Source organism: Gallus gallus, chromosome 3 (assembly GCF_016699485.2).
Source record: "Gallus gallus isolate bGalGal1 chromosome 3, bGalGal1.mat.broiler.GRCg7b, whole genome shotgun sequence".
NCBI lineage: Eukaryota > Metazoa > Chordata > Aves > Galliformes > Phasianidae > Gallus > Gallus gallus.
This window is the reverse complement of record NC_052534.1, coordinates 34,457,401-34,484,274: the sequence shown is the minus strand read 5'-3', so window position 1 is coordinate 34,484,274 and position 26,874 is coordinate 34,457,401. Positions and strand designations below refer to the sequence as shown.

Genomic DNA, 26,874 nt, shown 5'->3' with positions numbered 1-26,874 from the left:
GAAGACACAGCCAACTATTCACCAAAGCTGAGCAGCAGTCAGGGTGGTGGTCAGGAATGCAGGGGCACAAGTTTCTGGGTAGTTTGCTGGTAGATCAGACTTCCCCTCCCCCTGTCCAGCTCTGTTTCCTTTGACCCTCATCTTCAGTACGACATAGGTCCTTCATTGCATTGCTTACATCATCAACTGCAGCACTGCTAGCAAATTGGACTCTGCTGCATTAGCCTTGCAGAAGTGTTCCAGTGGTTTAGAATGCTGTTGGAGCCAATCTCATTGCTCGCAGCTAATCAGGACTCCCAGAACCTGAAGGAAGTGAAGAAGCATCACAAAGCCTCACACAGTGAGGTAAGGGACTTTGTTCCATCGGCTTCACCAAGGACAGTGAGCCCAGGCAGACCGCATGCTCTGCACTGCCTCACCGCCCCTGTGATTCGTCTCATCCATAATATCACGGTGCGTGAATTAGGGAAGGAAAGCTTGCTTTACAGCCTCCATCTCTACCCAATCTGCAAACAGAAACGCCACCTGGTAAAAGAACTGGGGAGAGCTTTCCCAGTTCTGGAAAGCAGAATGGATTTCATCCTGAAAAGTAAATCCTTTTCTGGTGTGCCAGGTTAGAGAACTTCCAAAAAGAACTTCAGGGTATTTTTTAAATGTCTGCTTATTATTTAGCACTACCAGGGCAGTTACAGACTGTCTTGCAACTTTAATTGTGTGGCTCTGCCACTTGCACGTACTCTTTTCCTCGCCTGTCACAGGCTTCCTGCAGGCCCCTACGTGAATCACTTCACCTGCTCGAGGTTCTCTCCTTCCTGCTGCTTTCCATGCCTTGTCAGCTCAGACCAAAGCCACGCTGCTCACAGCACGCTGAGCTTTTAATACGCTGAGTCTCAAAGGCTTCTGAGACTCACAGCAAAGTTACAAGAGAAAGCTGTAAACTAGACGTGCACATGGCAGATATTGAAAATACTCCTTGCTGTATCTGGGATGGACCGTTTCCTACTACAGTCACACTAAGGGTAAAACCAGAGAAGAATCACCCGTGGGGAGGAGCCAGGGAAAGGAGAGGAATCTCTGTTGGTGCTGCTGACTATGATGAGGACAACAGTTGTGCAGAACTGGCTGACAGGGATATGGAAATGTTAGTAAATATAACAGTGATTCTCAACAGCTCATATTGTGTGTGAGTGTTGGAGTTGTCACTTTTGTATGTTGTATAGCTACATTTTCCAAGATTGACTGAAATTATCTAAAGCATGAAAATACATTCTTTTGTAGACTGAATTGGATCAGGGGATTTTACACAGTGCTGCAAAACTAAGTGGAAGACTCACTGTTCTTAGTTTTAGACGAAAATCAAACTATGGGTGTATTCAAGGAGTTTCTAAGACAGCAGTGCCACAACGCCATCCAAAACAATAGTCTGTGACTGAGAACTCATCTTAACACCAAACTCCTCAGGCTGCAACATCAGTTCACACTCCAGTGAAGTAGTTGCCATGGAGAGGCCAAAACAATTCACCGACTCCGATGGGCAGCAAAATACAGAAAACATCTACTTTGTTTTCCAAATACTGGCGAGTCACTGTTCTATGCAGAACAGCCAAACTCCATTCCTCGGGAGGTAAAATAAATTATGACTTAATTGTGACAAATAAGTAGACCACCAGACTCACTGATATAATGAAGCAGTCTGCAAAGAAATTCTGCTTGGAGTCACAGAAAAGCACTGCTGGCCTGAATCACAAAACACTGCCTCAGTAAGTTAACTACTTCTTGCCTTCATTTCTGTTTTGAGACTTGCTACTAATATCGTGCAGCTCATCCCACACACACCCATACCTCTGCAAAGATGCAGCATTTCATGGAACCTTTACTTTTACACGTACATTCCAGTTCTTCCTGTAGCCATTTCTTGGGAGACAGATAAGCTATTCCACGGAGGGCTTGGGTAACGAAACAGAGATTCATACGTTCTGCCACATAAGCAAGTTCTTTTACGTCTATCGGTAGACTCTTATCAAACAAAAGTAACTTTTTACATCATTGCTCCTAGGAATTTGTCATGTTGTACTCTGCAATCAAACTAAGGGAGTTTGTTGATCCTGCACCCATCTTGCCACCAGGGTAAGGCTTCTGACCAACGCAGCACACCTTGTGCACACAGCCCATGATCGTTAGTCATACAATAAAACTGCTCAAGACTACTATTTCACAAGGGTATTTTGGTAAAGAAGTCTGCCCAGCTTTCTTTTTTCTTTTTTATTAAATAAGGGTACATCAACACAAACTCAGACTTAAAAAAAAAAAAAAAAAAGAAAAGCAAGCTTGTACCTTGCTATCAAAGCCATTCCCTTATTTGCTATTAAGCTCAGTAGTGGAACAAACCTTGCTCTTCCACAGTACGAATGGGACCCTGCTCCCTGCCTCCTGCTGATACCATCACTGTCTTGTTTGCTTGCTTATCAGCTTGGTTGTTCGCCCTGGAAAGGATGTCTGTGGATTGCATCCTGGACAAGTGGGACGGCTCCACCAGACATATGTGCCTGGACGAGCTCCAGGGTAAGCTTACTTGTCCAAGTAAACCTATCGGAACTTTGGAAAATACCTTTTCTACTTGTGCCTATAATGAACAACATCACAACAACTCCTAATGTTTTTTTATTACTCCGGCCTGAAAGAGAATTCAGGTAGAGCAAACCAAAACTACATCCAAAGGCTTTTGGCCATACGAGAATTGATGCATGTCCTGAATGTATTCAGTAACCAAGAATCCAGGAGAGAAATTGCTGGGGGAGTGTGAGGGGTAGAATCCTCCAAGAAAATTTGTTGAAGAGTGCATCAACTTCCAAACTTGTCTATGTTTTATTTAATAGGTTGCATGCTATTTCAGTTGAGAAGTGAAGGCTTTAAAAATCCTAATAATATTAAACTAATCCAGTTAGTTGCTCAACTGCAAGATGCACAACTCTTATCGTGCCGATTACAAGTCAGATGGAGCCACCAGAACAATACTGAATAATTAAGGTCTTACCGCACATTCTGAGGCTGTTAGCATCTATTAGATTACAGTGCATTATACCAAGTGCTCGTTTCAGCTAGAGATTAGAAAGTACATTTATACTGCTGGCTACTCTTTGGGTGGATCATAGTATTCACATGCCATATGTCAGCACGAGATTACAGAATGATTCATGCTTTTTGCCTAGGCCTTTCAGTAGACTGCAACCAGCTCCAGTAAACTATGAAGCCCAAACTCCATTTCAACCTGACTTTGACAATTCAGCTCTCAGGAAGTATGTTCATTTTCTAAAAATAGTGAGAAGGCCCACAGCTGACTGGTACAACCAAACTTCCTACAAGGCAGCATTTGACTTGCCTTATCTCAAAACAGGTAAGTAACCTATACTGTACTGCACGCCCTACTTCTTGGCAAGGGCATGAAAGATGAACCAGGGAGGTTCACTCTGTTGCAAGTGTTAACCAGCTTAAATTGTGTTGAAAAAGAAAAGTGAGCAGGAGGGCTGTGGCCCTCCAAAGCCATTCTCTCTCCACTACCAACACTCAGGTACCCCACAGTACCCTCTATAACAGACAGAAGGCAGCCAATGGATGAGAACAAGCCAACCTATTGATACTTGTGCAGACTTATCTAAAAATGGTAGCTGAATGCACTGCTGATAGTGACAGCAATGCATATAGAATTAGATAAAGAATAAGCACCAGGTTTATGAACAAATCAATTCAGCACTGAAGACATTAATAGAGCAGTATATGCAAACAAATTGTATTTATTAAATAAATGTAAGAGTCCTTTAGTGGCAGGGAAGAGGAGTAGGATTTGACTCAGTATTATCTTTTTAAAGTTGCATGAAAAACCTTTGAACATGAACCAATTGCAAGATATTTAAACATGTAAGATATTTTATATTTCGAAAGATATTTTTATAAAGGAGTTGGTTATGACAGCAAAAGGGAAGTTATGATCTTATAATAGATAGTAGATTTCCAGAACGATGACAGAAAAAGCAGCTGTCATGCATTACATCACCGTATCTGTCCATCTCTTTATCTGAAGGTTCTGTCCATTAGCTACATGCCAAAACCCAATTACATGCATAACACAAATGGAAAGGCCAAGCAAAGTGTCCCTTGCTTCCTCTCCTATTAAGTTAATAAAGCAGGCTCACCAAACCACAGGGACATAAGGGCTATTAAATTCTGCAGTACAGCACAGGCCCACAGCTATCAACCTCATCAATATTTCAGCATAGGCAAGAATGGCATGAGATCAGAATAGCCTGTCTGTCATCAGCCTTGTCAGGTCTACCAGGTATTTGTGTCTCCTGAACGCATCCCATTAGCAGGAGGGGCATTTGGTAGAGAATCAATTTCAACTACTATCCTATGCAGCCAGCCTATCCCCTCACACACTAACAACAGAAGAGACTTCAGAGGGAAGGCAGTATATAGGAAGGGCCTGAGAAATGTATACTTGTTACTGAAAAAAAATCTAAAGTACAAGAAGTACAGTGGCTTTGTCTTCTTTTTTTTTTTTTTTTTTTACAGCTTATAATGTAGCTTATGACAGATGACTGAAAGCTTTTTGCCAACAAGTGTGGCAATCTATTTTGAGGCCAAAGCAGCTCTTGACTTCATGAATGGCAATTTTGGCTGCAGAAGAAACTATAAGAGCCTTTGAAAGCTACTTAACTTGGCAGCATATAGGCACACTGCTGTTAGTATAGCGTTGGGCTGTTCTCCTCCTTCCTTCTGCAGTTGAATGCAGTACAGTTTCAAGAGCAAAACATAAAAAGCTTGAAAATCTCCCTAACGTTCCACACTTGTTTCCACAACATTCAGGCTGGTGGACGAGACATCCATTCCAGCGTGACCAAAAGACCCATTTCTCCACACTTACAAATGAAAGACAGAGTAGAAAAAGTACCAATTAAAAAAAAAAAACCCACACCCAACAACAACCAGCAGAAATTAGATAGGCTATAACAATCCTATAATCATTTTTTGACACCAGGAAAACTGCTGTGTATCAACCCAAGAATTCACTCTAACAAAGCTTGCTTGTGAAAAACTGCCATTCAGGGACAACCTAATAAGCTTTACAGAAGCTAAGTTTAACCATCCATAATTTAAAGAGGAACATTCTTCGTTCCAGGTCATGAAAATAAACACACGCCAACAACAGTTCCTGTACCATATACTACCTTGAATAGAGCATTTGCTCAGAGGATGTTTTCTGCTGCCCAGGCCTACTCTTGAGTGGAAGAATGAAAGAAAAATCTTGGAAAAGGAGCATAAATCACTCTTGCATTCAAGGCAATTGTTGTTTCTTTAACTGCACTAATACTTTGTATCATTTTAGGCTATAGTTATGGTACTTGGAAACCCTGTGTCACCTAGGAATATGAATTCCACAACTGTACAAAAGCATGGTTTGTGCAGTGGAGTTAGGACGGTGAGAAAATTGAAACAGGTCTTGAACATGAAGGTCTCTGCTTACCCCAGGGTAAATAGTAAGCCCTATTTACTCTCTGCAGAAGCAAAGCATTCCTTTATTTTACTCCTTAAACCAAGGATGCCTCCATTCCTTGGCCAGTAGTTTTAGTGACAGCAACACAGAAGACAAGAGCACTCTCTAATTACCTATTTTTCACAGTTCAGGACTAATTCACTTCCTTGCCTGCTTTGCACCTTGTGAAGAAGGTTTGTAAATTAAGTGTAACAGTTACATCGCTCTCTCTCATCACAGATCTTTATTTCTTGATTTGCCTTAGCTAGGGAGGAATAGGATGGTTCTCTCCTGAATTGTGAGGCAGACACCAGAAGTAGGAGACGCCAGGGCCTCTTGTCAGAAGGAAGGAAGTATGAAGTTGTCTTGTTTTCTGCTACTGAGAATAACCCTTACATGTAATGCTGATACAAAGGCCTCTTGACATATTTACCATTTTTTCAGTATTCCACGTCAAGCTCCTGTTACACCACTAAAATACACACCTTGCTAACTGCTCTGTCACATGCCATCCATTTAACAGGAAATGCTCCTTCTATCTAATCTCGGACACGTGGTTATCTAAGCCATAACGTGGAAGGTCTGACAGAGTTCATTTTATATTAAAGGTTTCTTACATTTGTCTCACAGCCAAAATCTACTGAACCACCCCCTGCCCTATCCTGACACAAGCATTTTTTTTCCCCCCCCTTTCTTTTTGTGAAGGAAAAAATAAGTTTTATTTGGAATGAAAAGGAAGCACGTGAGTAACACTGTACAGTGTACAGAAACAAGTCACTCTCAGAAATCTGGAATGGGAATATGTAAGTCTTGGGTTATTGCCAAAAGAAATCAGATTCTTTGTATTATATCACAATGCTTATAAATGAAAACCATTCTGAAACATTTTCCAACACTAGGAAGATAAAATACGTTTATGTCATAAGGCGAATGCTTACTATTTTCCCTACATCAAAGACAAACGCACAGAATATTTTTAATGTTATTTCTAAAGCATCTCAATTTAGAATTACAAAATCTTTTGTGCTTTGTTAGCTCTCCAAAGATCTTCTATTGGTTACATTAAAAAAAAAAGTTTAAAAGGGCATCAGAACGTTAAGAATTCTCACCAAAAATAACCCTCTTTAATCAAGAGAAACAGATTGCTGACATACATGCTTTGGAAGCAGATAAGTGCAGGGATTTTAAAGCAATAATAAAAAAGTAACATTATAAAACATTTAACTCAAAAATCAGAACTGTTCTTTAATAATTGCAAATGAACTTTTTACAATCTCCATTTCCTAACTTCCCGAGCACACTTTCTGGTAAACATTTGAGTGTCCTCCGTGAGTTACAAAGAGTTCAGTTTTCTGTGCTATACAGCTAAAAAAAAACTTGGCATCACACCTTTTTTTAAAAAAACAGATCACACAATAATTTAGACAGCATTTATAGCATTACAAAATCAGAATCCCTCTCTTTAATCACTCACAAGAGCAGCCATAAGGAATACAAATAATGAGGATGTAAAACTATCTGTGCAAAACTGCATTATTTTTACTGTCTAAAATTTCAGGGAAGTAACACCGCCAAAAGCAGAGAGAGGATAACAAACAGTCATGAAGTAATGATACCTTAGATTTCCAAACAGGAATTACATTATGAACTAATATTAGGAAAAGAAAAAAAAAAACGATGGCACCTTGAACAAATAACAGATGTCCTGTTGCAGTCGAATAAGAACAGATACAGGTTCAAGTTAAAGTCTCTTTCAGGAGTAGCAATTGATTTAAGGATATCAACTCTAGCATTTCTTTCCATGCAAAAAATTCTATCTTTCCAACATCTTTGCTTTGCGGGCTACTAATGCATTTAAGAATGAGCAGTCTTTTGAGGAGTGTGCTTTCTTCCATGCATCTGAAATCTTTAAAACAGCTGGATCATTGATTCCCTGGACTTCCCTACTCCAATCCATTTAACTGCAGGAGAGAAAAGTAAATCTTTATTATAAGAATACAAAGCAAGATTGGATTGCAGCTTAAGATACAAACTTATCTTCTTAAGCACTTAAGTTCTTTAGTCCTATAGCTACAAAGAAAAATATTATACTATTAGTAGGTTAAGAAGTTATATTTACATCTACTGTTTGTGAAGTAAGAGTGCGCTGGTAATTTGGAAAAGAAAGAAAAGTCTTCAGGCTCCTGTAACAAATTAATCTATTTTCCAGATCATAAGAAAAAAAACCACAGAAAGTGTTAGAAAAGTAAAGACCTGCCTCATTGCCATTCCCAGCTTTGGATAGAATCAGATCATCTTTATTAGGAAGCTTGAGAGTAACAGGTGGTTTGTTAGCTTAGGATCTCCTACTGCCACTCATATTTAATATCGCATTAACACACCAGTGGCTTCACTGACTTCATTACGACAGCAGAACTATATGCCTATTATAACCTATTGGAAAAACACTTCAGCTTAACTTCTAAGAATCTCAGTTGAATGAGAGCTGCAGTGTAAGCCAAAGAAAGGACACTTATTGTAACTTTTGAAAATTTTCAATCCAACAGACAAGCAGATCAGTAAAAAGTAGTAAAATAGTAATTACAAGTATCACCAAGCACAACAGAGTAACTAGCTACAACTTAATTTTCTACATTGTGAATGTTCGTTAAGGCAGAGAGCATGAAAGATAAGTTTCATAAAGGTGGGATAAATAAGGAAGTCATCTTTACTTACCAGGAACACCTAATTCCATTTCTATAAAACGAACATAGTTCTGTGCATTTACAGGCAACTCATCGAATGTCCTTGCATTTGATATGTCTGTATCCCATCCTGGGAGTGTCTCATACTTTACCTCTACTTTACTTAAGACTTCGTGGTTGGCTGAAAAGCAAACAAGATACATCCACAAAGTTCATACATTCTCTACCACTAAACATGTTGCTATAAGCTTCTTATTCTTTTCCTACAAGAAGAGATTTTCTCCAAGTACAATACCAACGCTGAAGGTGCCAACACATACCTTTTTGTTAATATAAGCAGAGAAAGCAAATCCAAGCAACTATCAAAACTTACGACTTTTGGAATTCTAATACTAACAGTCACATATATTTTGTTTAAACTGGAACGTGTAATTTTCAGGAAATCTGTTTCCTCAAAACATTGATTCTTTTTTGCTACACAAATATTAAGACCCAATTCTCCTCTCATGAAGGAATTTGATTGATGTAAAAGCAAAAATTATGTACCAGTTTGTGAGTACTAGACAGTTAAAGTACATATTTTAAATGGCACAGGAGTGTACTTTTTATTAAATAAACATAGTAGTAACAACATGCACTGTTTATACAGAACATAATTCTCATGCCCCAAAACTCTACAACAGAGTGGAGTTTGTCTAGTTCAGTTCTTAAGGGTCTAAGCTATAGAATACTGGAAGGCAGTTTGCCAACACAGTATCCAACATAACCATTCCTCTGGTCTCTACAGCAGAGCCCAAAGCAGTTATCTTGATCAGACATGGAATGTTCTATTCTTGGATATCACTGTATGCAAAAGATGTACAAAGAGCCTTTCAGTGTCTACCATAATAGTCAGCAGTGTAAAGGGACAGAATTTATCAATCAAGTCAGAGCTGCAGACCTGAAGGTGAAGTCACATATTCCACTGTTCCACTTATTGCTCAGAATAGAAGAAATCACCCTATCCCATTTTGTCAATCACTTAATACCTCACTATAACGATGTCCATCTATAACTAATCCTGTGATCTCAAGCTCTGGAAAAACACACTGTTCTGGAACTGAATCATTCCATTAATTTTCTGAATATTAGCATTGAAATGACACTCTGAGGCAAAACAAAAGCCTTAAACCTAAAGATATTAAAGATACATTGGTTAAAAAAAATGGAGGGTACCAATATTCTAGCCTTCCTAAAGGCGGCAGCATTCTACCAAAGGCATTGTGATTAATGTTATGTAGGTTCCGTGTCTCAGATACCTGAGCAAATCACTCTTGCAAAGACATCCAGTCAAATTGGGAAGGTGTCGTAGGTGCAAAAGGCATAACAAACGTGCAAATACAGAATCATAGCTAATCTTCCCCCTCAGTGTGTGTGCAGCCAACAAAATCAGGCTCAAATTATTGAATAATTTGTCCTGGTGAATCTAAGTGCTCAACAGCAGTGATGTCTTAAGTAAAACCTATATGAACTCAGCCCTTTTGAGTAAGGGCAAAGAACACATGCTATGCTCTATTGACTTCAAAGCTTACAACAGTGAGGAAATGCACACTTTTTATTGTAATTGAGTTAGCCTTGACAAACAGGCAAGAACATTAAGGATACCTGATTATAAAGGCCACGGATAAGCACTTTCCTTTATGTCACCAGCAGTAACAACTAAGCTGCTGTCTGCTGCCCTGGTAAATTGTAAAATAGTTATATTTAAAGTGCAAAACCACACACCCATCTCCAGGCATTGCAGATGGTCCAGAATAAGGTGCCAGCTTGGAAGTCTACAAGCAGTTCAGTTTTACTTTGAAGCCTCTCTGACTAAGACTGGTAAAAGAAGGCTGAAATCACTTGGAACTGAATAGTCTCACCTACATTCTTCCATTACTCTTACTTCAATTCCTCACTTCCCCAAAAGAAAGAAAGAAAGAGATGGGATGAATTTCTTGGTGTTCCTAGCGATTCTCTCACGTTGCTCCAGCAGGTGTGGTAAAAGATGTGCAGTAAAGATGAACCATAAACTTAGCTCAATGTAGGAACAGATACAGTAACCATCTAGATTTCTCTGAGTTCTTCCCTGAAGAGAGTCATCTTTCGGGCTTTCTGGAACACCCCTTATTAACAGCTGATTAGATAACAGAGAGCGCAGATATAATGACAGCTGGTAGTCTGGTACTCGAATTATGAGAGAGAGTGGCGTGATATTACCTCCAACTCATAAATAATAGCTGATGCTTGGGATCTTGGCATCAGTGTAAGAGGATCTCAGCGTAGAAGATCCTTCAGCCATTTCCAGAAAATGAACATACCGTCAGACAGATCATATCAAAGGACCTTAACATAGGGTCCTGGCTCTGCAATCACCAGTAAACGCTCAAGACAAGAGAATAAGAAAAAAAACAAGCATGATATAAAAGTTCTTTAAAAATACTCTCCCAATGCTTAAGAATCTGTGTTTCAAAGTCTTCTGAGCAAGAGGTTGCATCTGATTAAATGATCACCTGAGATTAAAGATTAAATGATACCTGAGCTTGTACAGAAGGCATTAGCAGGACTAGACTGTGGTTTTCCCATTCCTTTTAATTTGGACCATTTTAGAGCTGGTAGGGACTTCTATCTTTCTTCCCTAAGCTCACAGAATCAAACAGAACTGGCAGGAAAACACTGGTCAGCTCCACCTCAGGAGCCACTTACAAGCTGACATGAGATGTAAATTGCTAAGACATATTTAGTTCTTTCTTAACAGCAAGTGATGAATTGTCCACAGAAATCTAACCCAAAAAAGTAAGGAAGATTCCTACAATTCTCAGATCCAGCTAGAAAAATCCAGGATCTAAGTAATAAGCATCTTTTTTTTCTTCCTGAGACATTAGTACCCTGCTTCTAATTTGGAGACAGTCATTTCACATAAAGGGTACATCAACATCTCCAAGCAAGTCAGATGTAGAAAAGGGACAGAGAGAGAAATACCCTGCTAGCGAAAGATTTCAAGACAAGAACTTTTCTAAATTGAATTCAAAACGTCAAAGTGGCAAGTTAAGAAATATTTAAGAGCCTGTAAAATGAAAGGGGAAGACAGTTACCTTTCACTTTCCTACACTGAGCCAGGGCTCGGTGTTAGAAGAAACCTGCAGTATAGGTTCAGAAAACACAATCAAATGTTGAAGAGTATAGAAGAGAGGAGAGAGTTGGGGAACACAGAGGCACTGTGAGAGACAGCATCTTCCAGCTTAACGGATGATCAGCTCAAACTCCTTCCTGACACATCTGGAAGACATACCAGCAGCAAAGATAACAGCTTCTACTACGTTTCTACTGAAATCTTAACAGCTAAATCAGTTATAAGAATAAAAATACTGTTTGGTAGATGAGTCATGTTGTACTGCAGTGGCCAAAGGTCAGCTTCCTGTTACACAGGCACATGCAGGGAGCAAAGTTTGCCTTCAGGAGCCTTAACAAGATTCTAATCCCATTTGAGACACAATGAATAGAAAAAAATATATATATATATATATATAAAAAATCACTGAACTAAGTCTTCATTCTGGAAAGCATGGCCATCTACTTAAGTTATCCTTAATGATGGATCTCCAGAGGATGTCTTCTGTCCTGAAGATAAGACAGCACAAATAATCCTCAGGTTAGATGACAGGGCTACAGATGAGTGCCTACTGAGAAGTCCTCAATTCAAACATACATTGTCCATAATGTTCAAAGGCTATTTCAAGTACAAAAGTTTCCTTTATATTTTGGAAAGGATATCAAGCAAACAATATTCGAGTCTTACAGGGGGAAAACCATTCCCTGGTGTAGTACAGAATGACCACTAAGCTTCCTGAATGAACCACACATCATGTTCCTCAATATGCATTCATATTTTAGCTGGCATTTCCGTTTGAAGACTACAGAGGGCAAATCAATTAGAGAATTCCCTCAAGCACATGGAAAAACAGAACTACAAATTTCCCCAACAGACATGCTAATTTCAAGGACTACTGATAGATCACTTACATCTTTATACATAATTACATATGTAAACTACCTAAACTCTTCTCTGACTTGCATTTTATTATCTCTGACCAGCCTCAAACCCCAAGATAGCAACTAGAACAAAAACGTATGTATGTACAGTATCAGAAAAATCAGGAAGCCCAATTCTTAGTATTGAATAATGTTCTTCTTTTTCTGGAGTATCTGTACAACAAACTGAAAAAGATGCGTTGCCCTGAAAATAGTATTTTGAAAATTTTAGCAGCCAGACATTTCTGACCACTGTCTTCCTCAGAGAGGGACTATAGTTTCCATCATGCTATGCTGCTCCTGCACTGAAATACAGTCTTGTTTTCTCCAGAACTGCTCGTTTCCTCCTTGCACCTTTCTTTCCTGCCCCTTTTCCCCTGTGCAGGTGTGCCTGGTTACTTATTGGCTGCTCTGTGAGTTAAGGGGTACTGAATTGTTAAAAAATAACATGCACAAAAAACATGGCTTTATCTGGCTTTTCAACTGGAACAGTAGCCTCATCTGTTTCAATGCACATCTAAATAGTCTTGTCCTGGTAGAAGAGGGGGATGAATAGCTTCAGATGTAGCCTGAAGGAAATGCAGGCTGATTCAAAGGAAAGGGCAAAAGCAAGTAACGTTTAAATTTCAGATGTTTTAGATGATATTTTGTGCCTTTCCAGTGGGCAAATGACAACGCAGTACAGGTATGGTGCAGAGTGTATCTCAGAAGACTTTGAAGTAACTGCTGAAATAACACACTCCTGTCATAAATTTTACAAGTCCAATGCATCTAAGTATCAGGTTACACTTCAACAATATCTAAAACTGTTTAACAGGTAGCCTTACCTGGAAAATGAGGTATGACTTCACCATCCAGTTTATATGCAACACCAACTTTGATTTCTGGAAATACATCCAAGATATCCAACTTGGTAAGAGCCAATCTACAAAGGAACATTACTTTGTTTAAGTATGTTTTTAACTCTTCTCAACTTTCAACGCATTTTAAAAACAGAAGAAAACTGATTCCTGCACTTTGAGCACACTGCAATTAATCATTTTTTCCATAGAAAAACAGCCTCTGTGACACTATCCCATTCATTTATTTAGTGACTTAAAAAAAAACAACAAAAAAACAACTTTTTGATTTCATACTTAGATCTAGCACTAGAAGAAAAGTGCAAAACTCAAATAACAAGCATTCCTGAGTGGGCTATAGTTTTAAGTGGTAGAATTTTAACTGGCCAGTGCGCTACCAAGATGCTTTATGACCATTCATTTATCTTGGTTTCATAGCACAATGCTGTTGTTGTCTGCTCTTGTCGTACCCCAAATGTCCCTGTCCTTAAAGTGAAAATATCAAAATAATGAAACGCTGGCTCTGTAAATACCAGGTTGCATAACCAAAACATGGTATTTTACATGAAAAGCACAAGAGACGAGAAAAACAGGACAATGTAAGTGAAGTATGTACTTAGATACGTTTATAGTAACCAGCAGCATATCACAATTTTTATGTCAAGTTGCCAGCACAATTGTCAAAACAACTTACGCAGTAAACCCATTAATCATGTAGGCATATCGGAGTTGCACGAGGTCCAGCCAGCCGCATCTTCTCTTCCTACCAGTGGTAACACCAAACTCTTTACCCCGCATTTGCAGCAATTCTCCAATTTCCTAGCAAAGAGTAGTACTATTACATGAGTCTCTTTTCATCTGCAGGAAGCATATGTCTGCATCATTTATTTTAACACCATCTTATAATACTGTACATTACTTTAAAACTTTTCCCCTTTTTTTCCCACAAAGTTGTCAGCTGAGAATGAAAACAAATACAGAATTTTACTCCCTGTTCAAGAGAATGCTATCTGAACAAGTCCCTTGAAAATTCTCTCTGCTCTAGCCTTCTATTCCACAGGAAGATCTAATAAGTTGTCAATCAGATTTGGCAGTCTTGTAAGCACAGTTTAGAATGACAGAATTATTTAATGTCTTAGATAGGAAGAGACCTTAAAAACCATCTGATTCCAACCCCCAGCCTTTGGCAGGGCTGCCAACCACCAGCTCAGGCTGCCCAGGGCCCATCCAACCCAGCCTTAAGTGCCTCCAGGGATGGGGCACCCACAGCTTCTCTGGGCAGCTGTGCCAGGGCCTCACTGCCCTTTGAGTGAAGAAATTTTGGAGCCTTTAGACTCCTCTGTTAATCATCTCAAAAACCTCCGCTCACTGCCCAAACGCTTTCTGCTGAAAATGAACAGAACTATATTACAGTTTCTTTCAATCAAGGCTATTCTTATACCAGAAACAGTAACATGGAACTCACTTAACTTACTGGCAACAACAAACATAGAATCTCTAGTTGTTAAGACACAATGAGTAGGAACAAACGTATAAATAATAGAATTGGAAGAATGAGATATCTAAACACAGTCTTCTTTTCTAGAAGCAATACTGATTTAACGTACGACAGACACAATGAGTAATTTAACTCAGTAATGGGTCAAGGCAAAGGAAAATAACGCTCACATTATCTTGTTCTGTAGGAAAGGCACCAATTCCAACTCTAGTTGTATATGCTTTCACAACTCCATACACTTCTCCAACGTTCTGTGGTGGCATGCCCAGACCCGTGCAAACTCCGCCAACTGTGCAGTTTGATGAAGTCACAAATGGATATGTGCCTATTAAAAAAAAAACAGGAGTTTAAAAATCACATTAACACTGTTTGTTTTTACAGGTTTTACAAGCCAAACCTGGTAAGTATCACTAGTACATTGCAATTACCTAGATATTACAATATACAAAAAATAGAAAAACAAAAAACAACACCATATACCAAGTGTATTTTGCAGTCAATCAGATCAGATTTGATAAGCTCTTAGATTCTATGCACACTGCCTGATCCTTCTTTATTAAAGCAGGAGAAATAGAATTATCACTTCCAACTGGTACAAAAGCAGAATCTAACAATTCAGAATGATCATACAAATCAAAAATTGGAATAAGATTCCAGGAAATCACACCTCATCTCATATAAAATAGATTCACTATTAAAACTACGTGAAAATTTGAAAGGAGATCATTATGAAAATGATATTAAAAGGTCAGAAAATACAGGTTTACCATTTTACACTTCTGGAGGAAAAATAATGCGCTCTATGAACCAGTCAACATAATATAATGCTAAGAAATCACAAAGAGGAGTAGAATTCTGGGAAGAAGAGTTTTGCTTAAAAAAAAAATCAATTGGAAAAAAAAATGATTGCCACAAGTGAAATAAAAAATAAAGGAAATAATTTAGACAAAGTAAAAACAACCCAACTCCTAGAATATAATCTAATTGACTGGTGATTAGAGTTTGTCTCTGGTTAAATATTCAGCCTTCAGCCTGGATAACAAAATACAGCTGAAAGAGTTAAACTTCCTACAAAAGATCAGCTTTCTACTTCATGCTGTAGATGCTCTTTTTCTTTTTTTTCCTTTTCTTCCAGAACAAGGGTCAGAGATGGGTAAAGAACAGCCAAGACAAAGGCAATACAACAGTACAAAAAAACGGAAGCAATAAGAAACTGCTCAATAAGGTTTTGCAGACTACCTACCTACCATCAGGCATATCTAGTTTTGGGTTGGGTTTTTTTTTTTTGTTCAACTCAAATCTCTGTAGAGAAAGACACTGGTTTACATGTGTAACATTTTATGTTCACAATAGCAGTTCACAAGCACTAATTAAGTCTGTATCCTTTCTATGACAGAGTAGCTGAATTTCTCTTTACTGGCAGATTCTACAGCTAGCGGATGTCACAGCTGGAGTTAATTAGATAGTTCTTGCTCATTTTCAGCTCCCAGATTGGTAAATTGACAGTGGTTTATCCTCACCCAGTGTTTAAAATACAGAAAATCAGACACGGTCATAGAGACATGTGCAAGCATCATTACAGGCTTCAGAAAAGTGGCAGGAATGCAAGACTATGGATTTACCGTGTTCTGCACTGACAGACATGCACACTTGTAACATTTGTTTCAGTATTAAAACTTCTGTGCAACTAGGCACAAAAAACAGCCTCATGCAAAACAATCAATAATCACATTTGGTATCGCCAAATCTTTTGACTGAGACTTGACAGTTGTCTACCTAAGTGCCCAACCAACTGGAAATACCTGTCTGAGGAGGGAACAGATTCCTGTGTCAATCTGCTTCTCAAAACACAGGCAGGATAAAATCCAGAGAACTCTCAATATTACAGACACACCTGATGATTTTCAGACATGATCTGCATTTCCTGTGCTTATATGAAAACCATTCTTACCACAGTAACAATCCAGATTCTCAGCATCTTTCCTTGCATTTTAGAAGAATGAAACATTGTTACACGGAGTTGAAAACACTGACTTTTGAAGAGTTGTACTGTACATATTTTGCAGACATGCTTTGTCTCTCTATTATGGAGATGTCCATTTTCCTTCCTAAGTGCTTTCCCAAGATTTATAGAAGCACGAGCTATTTCACATGAAATATACATTACACTGAAGTACCAGTTAGTTACAACCTCTTTAAGAAAATAATTGAATCACCTAATCCTTACCATCACTTTGAATGAGAAACAATCAAGAAATGATCTTGGGAGACTCTTAAGCTCCTTAAAAGCACATATGTAAAAACATCGTTTTTTTCCACTGATTGTTTGCTAACCACAGAGAGTACAGTTCTTGTGGAATACAAAACATTTATTCCACAAGAACAGGTAGGCACAGAAGAGTTTATACTGAATTATTCCACAACAAATGTACAGCAACCTGCATCTCAGAAAGGTTATACCCACCAAAATCTATGTCCAGTAGTGCTGCATTTGCACCTTCTACTAAGATCTTCTTTGGTGGTCCATGTAAAGCCTCATACATAAAATAAACACCATCCTTTACCATTGGTTTTACTTTTTCCATGTAGGCCTAAAGAATAAGAGCAGTGCATACTATAATTTCATTATAATAAAGACAATCAGAGTGTAAGTGCTTACGTTTATACTCTTACTTCCTCTGAAAAGGAAAAGCAAATGCAAAGATGTAAAATAACTGCTAAAGAAGTACACTATAACACATGAACAAAGGAAGGAAGAATATTATACTCAAGCTTTACATATGCAGAACATATGCAGTCTATTGAATAAAAAAAATCAGATTTCTTTAAGAATTTTAAATACTTAGAAATATTCAAGCTTGAGCATAACCACCATACTGTATTCAACACAAGTAATTTTCCTCAAGCTACAATTACATATTTTTACCACCGTACCAACACATTTTAGGTATTCTGTAAACCTAATGAGCATTAGGTAAACTATAAACTATTATAACATGTACAAACGAAACTGATTTTTAGTCCTACATATTGATGTAAGTACTTCAATTCAACAGATATAATTTAAAGTGAACAAAGCTGAAGTTCTAAGAACTCCCACATACTCAATTCTATTGCTGGCAAACTGAATTTAGTGGTAACTAAAGATAGGAGAAGGATGATTGCTTCGGCCTGATTTTCTGTAAGAATTAAACATATGTAACTGTGTATGCCCTCCTCTGTTCCACAAATACCTCACTATTTTTAACTCATGTCAAATTTGGTTGACGTTCTCTAAGGGGTAAGAAAATACCTCAGAAAATTAAACTCTTAAAATGCTAAGAAAGCTTATATGAAATGCTAAGACAAAGGAGAACATCACATGCTGACACTGTACTATTAGACATAAGAGAATCAGCATAATTGAGAAATCTCACAAGTGTCTCAGGTGGGTACAGAGGGAATCAAATCAGATTTCATAGTTAACCATGAGTTATTTGCTGATAATCAGGCTTCACTACTTCCGCTGCTATTAACCTACAGACTAACATGGAAAAAAGCCTTTTTTTTTTTTTCCCCTTAAGGGTTCATTACTTCAGTTCATAAGGTTGATGCTTACAAGGTTGATCAACCTTGATACTTGTTTTTTCTAGCCAGTATGTCTGAGTAAGTGAAAGTCAAATAATAATTCTCTCAAAATAAGGCCTTTTCTTAAAGTTTACAGTAGTTCTCTTGCAATCGAGTTTTTAAATACTGCATAAAGGAAGGTGTCAAAGGTGCTTTCAAGGATGCTAGCAGATTTTTTAAATGGATAAATATCAATTTCCTATGATGGGTATTTTAACTCATCACAGAAGTATGAGAGTCAGTCACCTCAACACTTACATATCAGTAACTGCACACTGACTACATCACTTCACACACAGAAACAGGCTTACCTTGAGTTTTTTCAATTCTCCTTCAATATCTATCTCTAAGGTAGGATATATCGCTTTGTACTGATTGGCTAACACTTTGAATCTGGAAGACAAAAGTCATCGAGGTTTCATTTTTTTTTTTCCTTCTCTCACCTCCACCGACCCTATGATCTACTGATTGCATTTCCACAATTATTTTGTTAAATTAAATCATTTCTAAGCAGAATGGGTTATAAAAAAAACATCAACCTGCTGCAATTGTTTACACAACGGCACACCCGCAAATTAAAAGTTATGGTTGAAACTTGCATTAAAATACAAAAGTTACCTCTCAGAAAATTCATCAAAATCAGACACAAGATCACACATTCTGAGTCCACTTCGAGCTGCTTTCGAAGAATATACTGGACCAATTCCTTTCTTGGTAGTTCCCAAACTTTAAAAAGATAATAGAAATTATGATCAATATAAAACTAAGCCATTTTTTTCTTTAAAGTTAACATATCCCTAGCATAAAATGAAATGTGGTTATTGAGAACCTTGTTTTAAACATTTAAAAACATCAGATACTTAACAGATTCTGAACATCACTGCTCACAGGCATGAAGATATTCACATTCTACACACTTCTGTTTTCAGACCAGTAGCTTTTTGTATTTCAATCAATTTTATTTACCTATTTGTACATAAATCCCAATTTTTCTACCCAGGGAAGCAAATTCTAAAACAATATCCTGAAATGCTATGAACTGAAACTAACCATACTCCTTCCAAGGCACCTATCTTACAAAGAGCTAAAGAAAAATACAAAGTATTGATTTCAAATCTTCATGAGAAATACTTCATGTAATTCTGAAAGTCTCAGTTGGAGCTTGGAAACAAATACTGTCAAACATGTAAGAGTGACATTGGTGCCCAAACTGCTGCACATATAAATATGTTGTACATACCAACTGTTGGTGATTCTGAATACTAAGTTACTGCTCTTAACCCTCCCTACCTACTCATTCTTAAGCTGGCCTGCTTAAGATGAGCAACAGTCCCATATTAACTAAGTGATAATCTGAAAGACTACAATATAAATCTTTGCCATGTACCATTAAGAAAAATAAAGTCAACGCTGAAAAAAGAAATCTGATTTTTACTGTTTAATATTATATGGATCTTTTCAGCTGATACTGCAACAGCAAGAATGTCAAATTTAAGTGTGATTCCTTTAAACTGCCTTGAAGGTCGTAACATAATTCAAGAGGGACTCCATTTAAAGTAGAAGGTACAAGCTAATCCCAAGGTCACATCTAAACTCTTAAAAGGTAGCAACTGATATGCAAGTAAACTGAAATACAGTCATGATCAGTACTTATTTTTATCTAGACCATTACACTGGAGTAGATTCAAAAGAATAACCTTAGAAAAAGTAAACCAACAAATGTTCTGATTACATTGATCTCGGGGTGTGATACGTTTGTCTGCAGTCCAATATGAAAGACGTTCTAGTCAACTTTGCCTAACACAGTACTGCTTAAATACATCAGGAGATTGTGGCTTTAAATAATTGGCTCTGGCCTCCACCTCAATTCATACCCCTCCCAGATAATTTTTTAATAAATAGAAACCAACTCCTCTCTAAGACGGATCAATTTATAAAAGAGTTAAGCTTTCAGAAAACTGTATTTACTGACATTAAAAAACCGTATAAGCATAATATACTTCTCTATTAGATTACCTTTTCTACAACCTTTCTGCAATGGAAACTTTAGTAACTACACCTGAACAGACAAATATTCAGGTAAAAATTAAACTTACTATTTATAGTACTCAACTCTGAAGTGTTAGACACAAAGAAGTTTAATACAAAACATACTATGCAATGAAATCTACAGTTAGACATGCTAGCAAGCTCTTCCAGATTTCTTCCTCCCACAAGCAGAAGTCTTCCAACGATCAGTTTCTAGGACTCTGTGCTTAGCCAATCTGTAAAATACTTCCCCCACTACAGTCATTTAGCCTTATATTTTGGAGGAAGTAGACAGCTTAATGCTTTTAATCCATCAGAAGATTTAATAAGTTTGAGAACTATATGATCGCCGCAGAACTTCAGGAGTATAATTAGGCTAACAGGAAGACCAGACACAGCACTCTTAAGAGTGACATGTATTTCTTTAAACGTAACTTTTTTAGAGGACAAAGTTCTTTAAAATAAATTAATTAATGACGGTATCCATTACTTTACTGTGCTTTCCCTTATAATCTTTCATGTTGACTAATGAAATAGCTCCACCTCACAAGTAGCTCAGTGACTCTTGGTATTTTTAAATCACAGACATTACCATATACAGTTTCAGTTTACACTCCATTATAAAGCCATTCCACTAGAATAGCTGATATGAAAATACAAACTCATAAAAAATATATATACAAACATACTCTGTTTGCTTTTTAATTCCTAAGAGAACAGGTAACAAGTCAGCTGGTACTGCACAGTCAAGTATGAAAACGACCCAATCTAAAGAACAGTTGATGAGTTAACATGCAGTAGCAGCCTGTGTGAAACAAGATATGCCCAAATCAGACACTCTGAAATGTTATTGTCATAGATGATAATGCTTCACAGGTCTCAGTAAGGAAGATTAAATTGTTTTTCATTCACATAGAGAGATAAAATTTACTGGTACCTTGGAGGTCCTACATTCCTTGCCAGCTGTAGACTCTTCACATTTAATTCTGCCAGCTCTTTCCCTATTCCCAAGAACTAGTGAGCTACTTAGAAATCATGTAAGAAACATTGCACCTAGTTTCCAAAACTTTCAAAATCCTCAGGAAGTCAGTAGTAACATGAACTAGGCAACATGAACATGCAACTCTAAAAATGAAGCATCCTGAGAAACTAAATTAGTCCTATCAGCACTTTTAGTTATTTGGAGACAATGAAGCGGTACTTTTAAATGTATATTAGCAGCAACATATTTCCTGTAATCAGTGAAAACGGTAAGGAGCAGGAACACTTTTTTATGAGGCAAACTGGGAACCAGGAACTTAGCCAGAAGGTAAAATATCTAGATAAAACCCTTTCATTAGGAATGTAAGATTTTGCTAGCCACTGCAGGACAAACGAGAAAGCAACTCCAGCACACTCCACATTACAGACTTAAAAGGAAACATTTTGAATTCAACGACAATCAGTAATGAAAATTCAATACATCAGTTCGTATGTTTGTACTAAGCTATCCATAGAAGTACCTACTTCTTTCCTGCTTGTTCTTGCCTTTGTTGTTCTTGGATACCATCAGCAGCTTGGTGGAAATCAAATACTAAGAAAATAAAAATAACTTCCGTAAGTATAAATTTTGCATGAAACAAACAACCATATCAGTAATGCTCTGTTCAGACCAATTTTAGTTGTGCTCATCAATATGGAAAAAAATATATACACGCACTGATAAGAGGGAAATAAAGTGACCAGAGTTTTTTTCCTCCTCTTTGACAAGCTACTTCCCCCCACCTCCCCACCCTGAGTTCTGCAGTTATTCGGAGACTCTGCGTTTATTTAGTAGAACACTTGCAAGCTGCATACACATCTCCCATAGAAAAGCTAAGACATTTCAAGCTTCCAGCAGCCCAGAAGAAGGAACAGACAGGAAAAAAGAACATGCAGATAAAAGAAATCCAGGAAAACAGGTTATGCAAAGATGTCATCCTGCTGAAATTTATGGTGGGAACTTTAAGCACACCCATTCATTCTAATGATTTCTTATATCACTTTAATTTTAGCAAGGCAGTACAAATTTAAAAATATTTGGAAATAATAATAATTTGGTAAAGCTCCCATGAACACTGGTCATGAAAACCAGTGCAACTGTTCCTCCAAGATAACAGAAGTCATCTTCACAAGCCCTGATTTTTATTTTTATTTAAGTATTACATATTATTAATGACATGCAAGGATTATGTAAAGTACTCCTTCCATCAATTCTCTATCCACCATAAAAGATAAATATGCCAAGATTCATGACAAATTTGAACAGTTAAACTCTGTTCCAGTTTAACTGATGCAAGCTCATTTTTCTTAAACGCTATATCCCCAGAATTAAAGAATTAATCTACTCCTACACAGCTACGATAGAAATCTTGCAAGGAACTTGCTCATTCAGTAAGAGCTTCAACTTCTCTAGAACAAAGGTGATTTTCCTTGCTTTCCTTATCAAATTTACTTCCATGTTTATTTTCACGCATTCCCATAATTGAAAGGATTAGATCACCAGCTTGAACCTATTTTAAGTTGATCTTTTGTTACAGTCTAATTGCTCGCAGACTGCCAACATCCATTTCAGAGAAGACATTTATAATACAAACAGGTCTCCAGACTGCCCTTCAAAAATTTCTAAACAGAAGCATTCTGCAAGTGCATTAAGATAAAAGGCTGAATGATCAGTCATAATTAGTCCTTTTTGCTCAGGACCTGTTTAGCCATGAAAATTTCATGGTATTGCCATTGTAATGTAAACACCGCAAAACAATCCCTCTAATAACCTCATCACCCCAAAGAATTCACGAACAGTGATCCCACTATCAAAAAGACTTTTAGAAATTTAGGAACTGTTACTCAACTATCTCAACTGAAGAGTAATTACTCCTAAATAAAAGGGTATTTATTCTGAAATAACACGTTCACTCACTGAGCTATTTCTGTTTTCCAGATAAGTTTAAAAAAAATAAATCCTTTTTCTTCCCCACGTCATACGCTTTTCTCTCATAAAGACTTGAGAAGTTCCCATCTTCAGAAGATAACTACCACAGCATCACTAACTATTTCCTAGTACATCCAGTTATACAACTATTATCTCACAAAATCTATTTTACAGCAGGAATTTATGTACTGAAGACAGTCTAGGAGAGATAAAGGAAAAGCTTCTAGCAATGAAGCTCTGTTTTGGTAGTTTGGATTATCAACATTTTTTTCCAGGCTCTAAATTGAAGAGTCTTCTGGAACAAACTGGAATTAAAGCTTGACTCACGAGCTCCCTGAGAGAAGAAATGCCATTCTCTTGATCCCTATAGAATCCTTCCCATAAAGTCCCTTTTCCATAGTAGATGGTATTTTAGTTAGCAGGGAGCTCATTAGTTTTTAGTCACATCTAGTCACATGGTTTCCCCAAAGAAGTTGATGTATTTCATGAAAGAAAAGTAAAACTGTTTTACACAGAAGGAGGAAACAAGTCCTTCAATTAATTAACTTCTGAAGCACTTTTTGACAGCTTCTCATATCTCATCTTCAAAAGCGAACCCCCTTTCCAGACTATGATTACAAAGCAGGATTGAAGAATCGCTGGAATATAAACCTAGGATAGGGTGCCCATGTCACAGACAAGTTTTTTTTAGGGTCTTCGATAAACCAAAACAGCTATGATGTCTAGCATAGAGGGACATAACCCAAAGAAACTTCGCTATAAACACACAGAGAGATGACTAAAAATGGTCACCCTCTTTACTGTCATGAAAAGTTCAGAGAAAAACAACTAAAAATCTGGGAACTTACCGATATGAGCCCTGTCAGAAATTACTAGTCTTTTTTCCCAGCCTTCTAGCCCTTAAAAGACAAAGTAAAATAGTTCAAATTATGTTTTGCATATCATTTATCTCTTTTGATGTGTAAAGGAAGAATACTTTTAGCCTTCAGTCAATCTATTAATGAGCAATCACATTTCAGAGAAAAAAAGTGTAGATTTCAATAATTAAAACTTAACATCAGCCTATAAAGCTGAGACAAATCAGGCCTATTCTGATAAAGAATTCCTGAAATCCTACTAGCTCTTCAATTTCAGCAATTAGTAGTTTTACACTTATAAATAATTCAGCTGATTTACCTCATTTCTAGCAGACAGCTACCAAACACGGCTACAGACATGACAGCAAGAAGCCAAAAAGAGAACTCTGAATCAAGAGGATTACTGTCATGCTTACTTCCATTAACACGTATCATCACAGTATATGCTAAGATTACAACAGGTAAAGTGCCTTTTAACAGCTAACATACTTTAACAGGTTGTTTTACTTATTAAATTCAATACTTAAAGCAACAAAAAATGCAGATAATTCATATTTATAACATGTTCCATTCCAAAGTTGTACAGAGATTCCTTTAGGCTGCCTATACGTCCCATCAGGGCCCTGGGTCTTTTAGCAAGACTTCTGTCAGAAAGAAGCCAGTAAATGGAGTTCTGGAAAAAAAGTTATCATACACAACCTCTACAGAGGCATCCTCTGCCTAAATCTCAAAAGACAGTAGGAGGTAGCCACAAACTATTTTAGGAGTCGGAGCTTAAGATTTTCTCACCTTTTCCTTTCTTTAAGTTTTTTTCAGTTTCTTCAAAGAGTCCTGGCAAATGAATTACAACACCATTTCCTGAAAAAAAAAAACATTACACAAAGTTTAATGAATCATGTTCAACGTGGAAAAACAATATTTCAACCAATTCAACCAACACACAGCATATTTTATTTTTTAAACTTTCAATACAATTTCAATTTTCATTTTAGAAATTAATCCATAAAAGACTGATTTATACCCAAAAGTGTGCCTCTTTAAGAAGCTCACACTTTCAATTTAGATCAGAACAAACAGTAACACCACTGTGGAACCGTTCACAACGCAATTTCCTCTTCCTCATTTCTAAAATTAACTTCCCTCTTTATGCTTAATTTTAAACACCCAATAGTTCTAAAAGTTTTGCACATTTCTAACATCATTATAAACACTAGCACTCCCTCAGGCACTCTTTACCTGTAAAGATACAGAATATTGCACGTAGAGAGTTTGGGTTATTAACAGACAAGCAAAAATAACATTAAGAAGTTCCATCAGAAGCAAACTCTCTTTCCTACAGGAAACAGAATTGCCACACTGTCACGTTGTTCAGAAACAGACTATGCAATTAACCAGTATCACCACGAGCTTTAAGAAGCACTTCCATACACCAGAACTGAACCATCTTCAGGTGATGCCAAAGTCAGTAGATTTAGAGCCATCAGTATGAGACTGTCTATAAAAGAATGAAGGGACCTGCCATTTGGAATCATTTGCAAGTCCTCTAATTTAATCACCTACTAATACAAGCATTTTGAACACCAAGATATTGACCGCTGAAGACAACTTCGTTAAAACTTTTGGGGTACAACCCTCACCACTTCTTCACTCTGTTCTTCTCGCACTTCTTTGAAACTATAAACTCTTTTAGTGCAACCTAAGCCAGGCAGATTTTTTTCTTTCTACTAAATATGTTAGAACCTCTAAAAGAGTTTTAAACACAACAACGCAACAATCTGAAAAGAAGCTAGAACAACAAACTTCAGAATAGACGAGGCCAAGAGATGGGAGATAGGCACATAAAGATTTGTAAAAACTCTCTCCTGCCCACTGCATTTTTAGAAGGTGTTTTCTCCTACCCGACCCGAGTCCAGCAAAGAGAACATAGCAAACAGACCTCCTTTTTCACAGGCTTCCAGAAACAACATTTAAAAGAAACATAATACAATAGCACACCAAAAGAAAAAAAAGCAGTAATGTCTGTCATAGCCCCCAAAACTAGGAGAAATTAGCATCCCAACCTCCCCCTAGCAGAGGGAACTTATATTTCCATGTTTATTTGGCCACTTTCCACAGAAGTACTAAACAGGGAGTTAATCCAAAGCAATTTAACTAAGAAGTCATAATATAAAAGAGGCACAATCATTGACAAATTCCCATCAAGTACAGCATTAATACTAACTGCAAGCACACAGCCACCACAAACCAATCCCAAGAATTCAGCAGGTACTAACTACTGACAGATGCTCTTCAGTTGCTGTGTTATTTAGCAAACTGACAATGACCACTTACTATCTGCACATGAACCAAGCTGAGACACATGACTACAGGATCAAAGAAATGAGATGTGCAGGAAGAAGTAGTGGGAAGGAGCATAGCAGAGTCCTGGCTTGTGTAAGAACAATGTGTAAATAGGAGTTTGTGGTATCAAAAAAGCTAGCTGGAAATCTTGATAGGTCATAGTCTTTAAGTAATGCAGAAACAACTTCATCTGTGAAAGAGCACATGAACACATGCACAGTTATAGGACTGTTCTATACTCACCTTCATTTTCAGGAAGAAATTTTAAAGGCTACACAGTATTATTAAGTAGGTTAGCCATACAAGTCATTTGAAGAAAAATGAGTAGGGCCAGAAACAGGATTCCAAGAGTAAATATGGGTAAGTGTATTAGAGCAACAGACGACAGCCTAAACATCCTTTTGCAAAGCAAACAAACCGTAGGATCCTGACATCACTTAGTACTGTCAATGGCCCAAATCTTCTAGTGCACTCTCTTGAAGAGATCTTTTG

At 37.4% G+C, this 26,874-nt stretch overlaps 2 protein-coding genes across 5 annotated transcripts in view; one reads left to right on the top strand and one right to left on the bottom strand.

The window, feature by feature from the left end:
* The first annotated feature begins 237 nt into the window (after positions 1–237).
* C1orf100 (C1orf100 homolog) lies at positions 238–5,336 on the top strand. The gene is made up of 5 exons (XM_040698518.1): positions 238–453; positions 2,057–2,127; positions 2,470–2,562; positions 3,210–3,394; positions 5,177–5,336. The coding sequence occupies exons 1-5, from the start codon at positions 253–255 to the stop codon at positions 5,278–5,280; spliced, it is 654 nt and encodes a 217-aa protein (XP_040554452.1). The 5' UTR covers positions 238–252; the 3' UTR covers positions 5,281–5,336.
* ADSS2 (adenylosuccinate synthase 2) overlaps positions 3,776–26,874 on the bottom strand; it is a 35,382-nt gene continuing 12,283 nt past the window's right edge. For 2 of the 4 annotated variants that reach the window (XM_046938991.1, XM_046938990.1), the window contains exons 3-13: positions 24,832–24,900; positions 24,034–24,084; positions 21,742–21,808; positions 18,826–18,933; positions 18,519–18,600; positions 17,066–17,192; positions 14,772–14,926; positions 13,798–13,922; positions 13,092–13,189; positions 8,246–8,395; positions 6,633–7,491 (exon numbers count right to left, since the gene is read on the bottom strand). In XM_046938991.1, the coding sequence (XP_046794947.1) occupies positions 7,439–7,491; positions 8,246–8,395; positions 13,092–13,189; positions 13,798–13,922; positions 14,772–14,926; positions 17,066–17,192; positions 18,519–18,600; positions 18,826–18,866 (831 nt within the window). In that variant the 5' untranslated portion in view covers positions 18,867–18,933; positions 21,742–21,808; positions 24,034–24,084; positions 24,832–24,900 and the 3' untranslated portion in view covers positions 6,633–7,438. Of the gene's footprint in view, positions 7,492–8,245; positions 8,396–13,091; positions 13,190–13,797; positions 13,923–14,771; positions 14,927–17,065; positions 17,193–18,518; positions 18,601–18,825; positions 18,934–21,741; positions 21,809–24,033; positions 24,085–24,831; positions 24,901–25,063; positions 25,127–26,874 lie in introns of those variants that run through there. The other 2 variants (NM_001396880.1, NM_001031521.2) reach the window with 2 other exon arrangements.

Coding starts and splice junctions, on each gene's coding strand:
- C1orf100 (XM_040698518.1), top strand. CDS start 253: ATGCTGTTGGAGCCAATCTCATTGCTCGCAGCTAATCAGGACTCCCAG. Junction 454..2,056: donor GTCTCATCCATAATATCACG/GTGCGTGAATTA, acceptor CATTGCTCCTAG/GAATTTGTCATGTTGTACTC. Junction 3,395..5,176: donor CTTGCCTTATCTCAAAACAG/GTAAGTAACCTA, acceptor TCTTCGTTCCAG/GTCATGAAAATAAACACACG.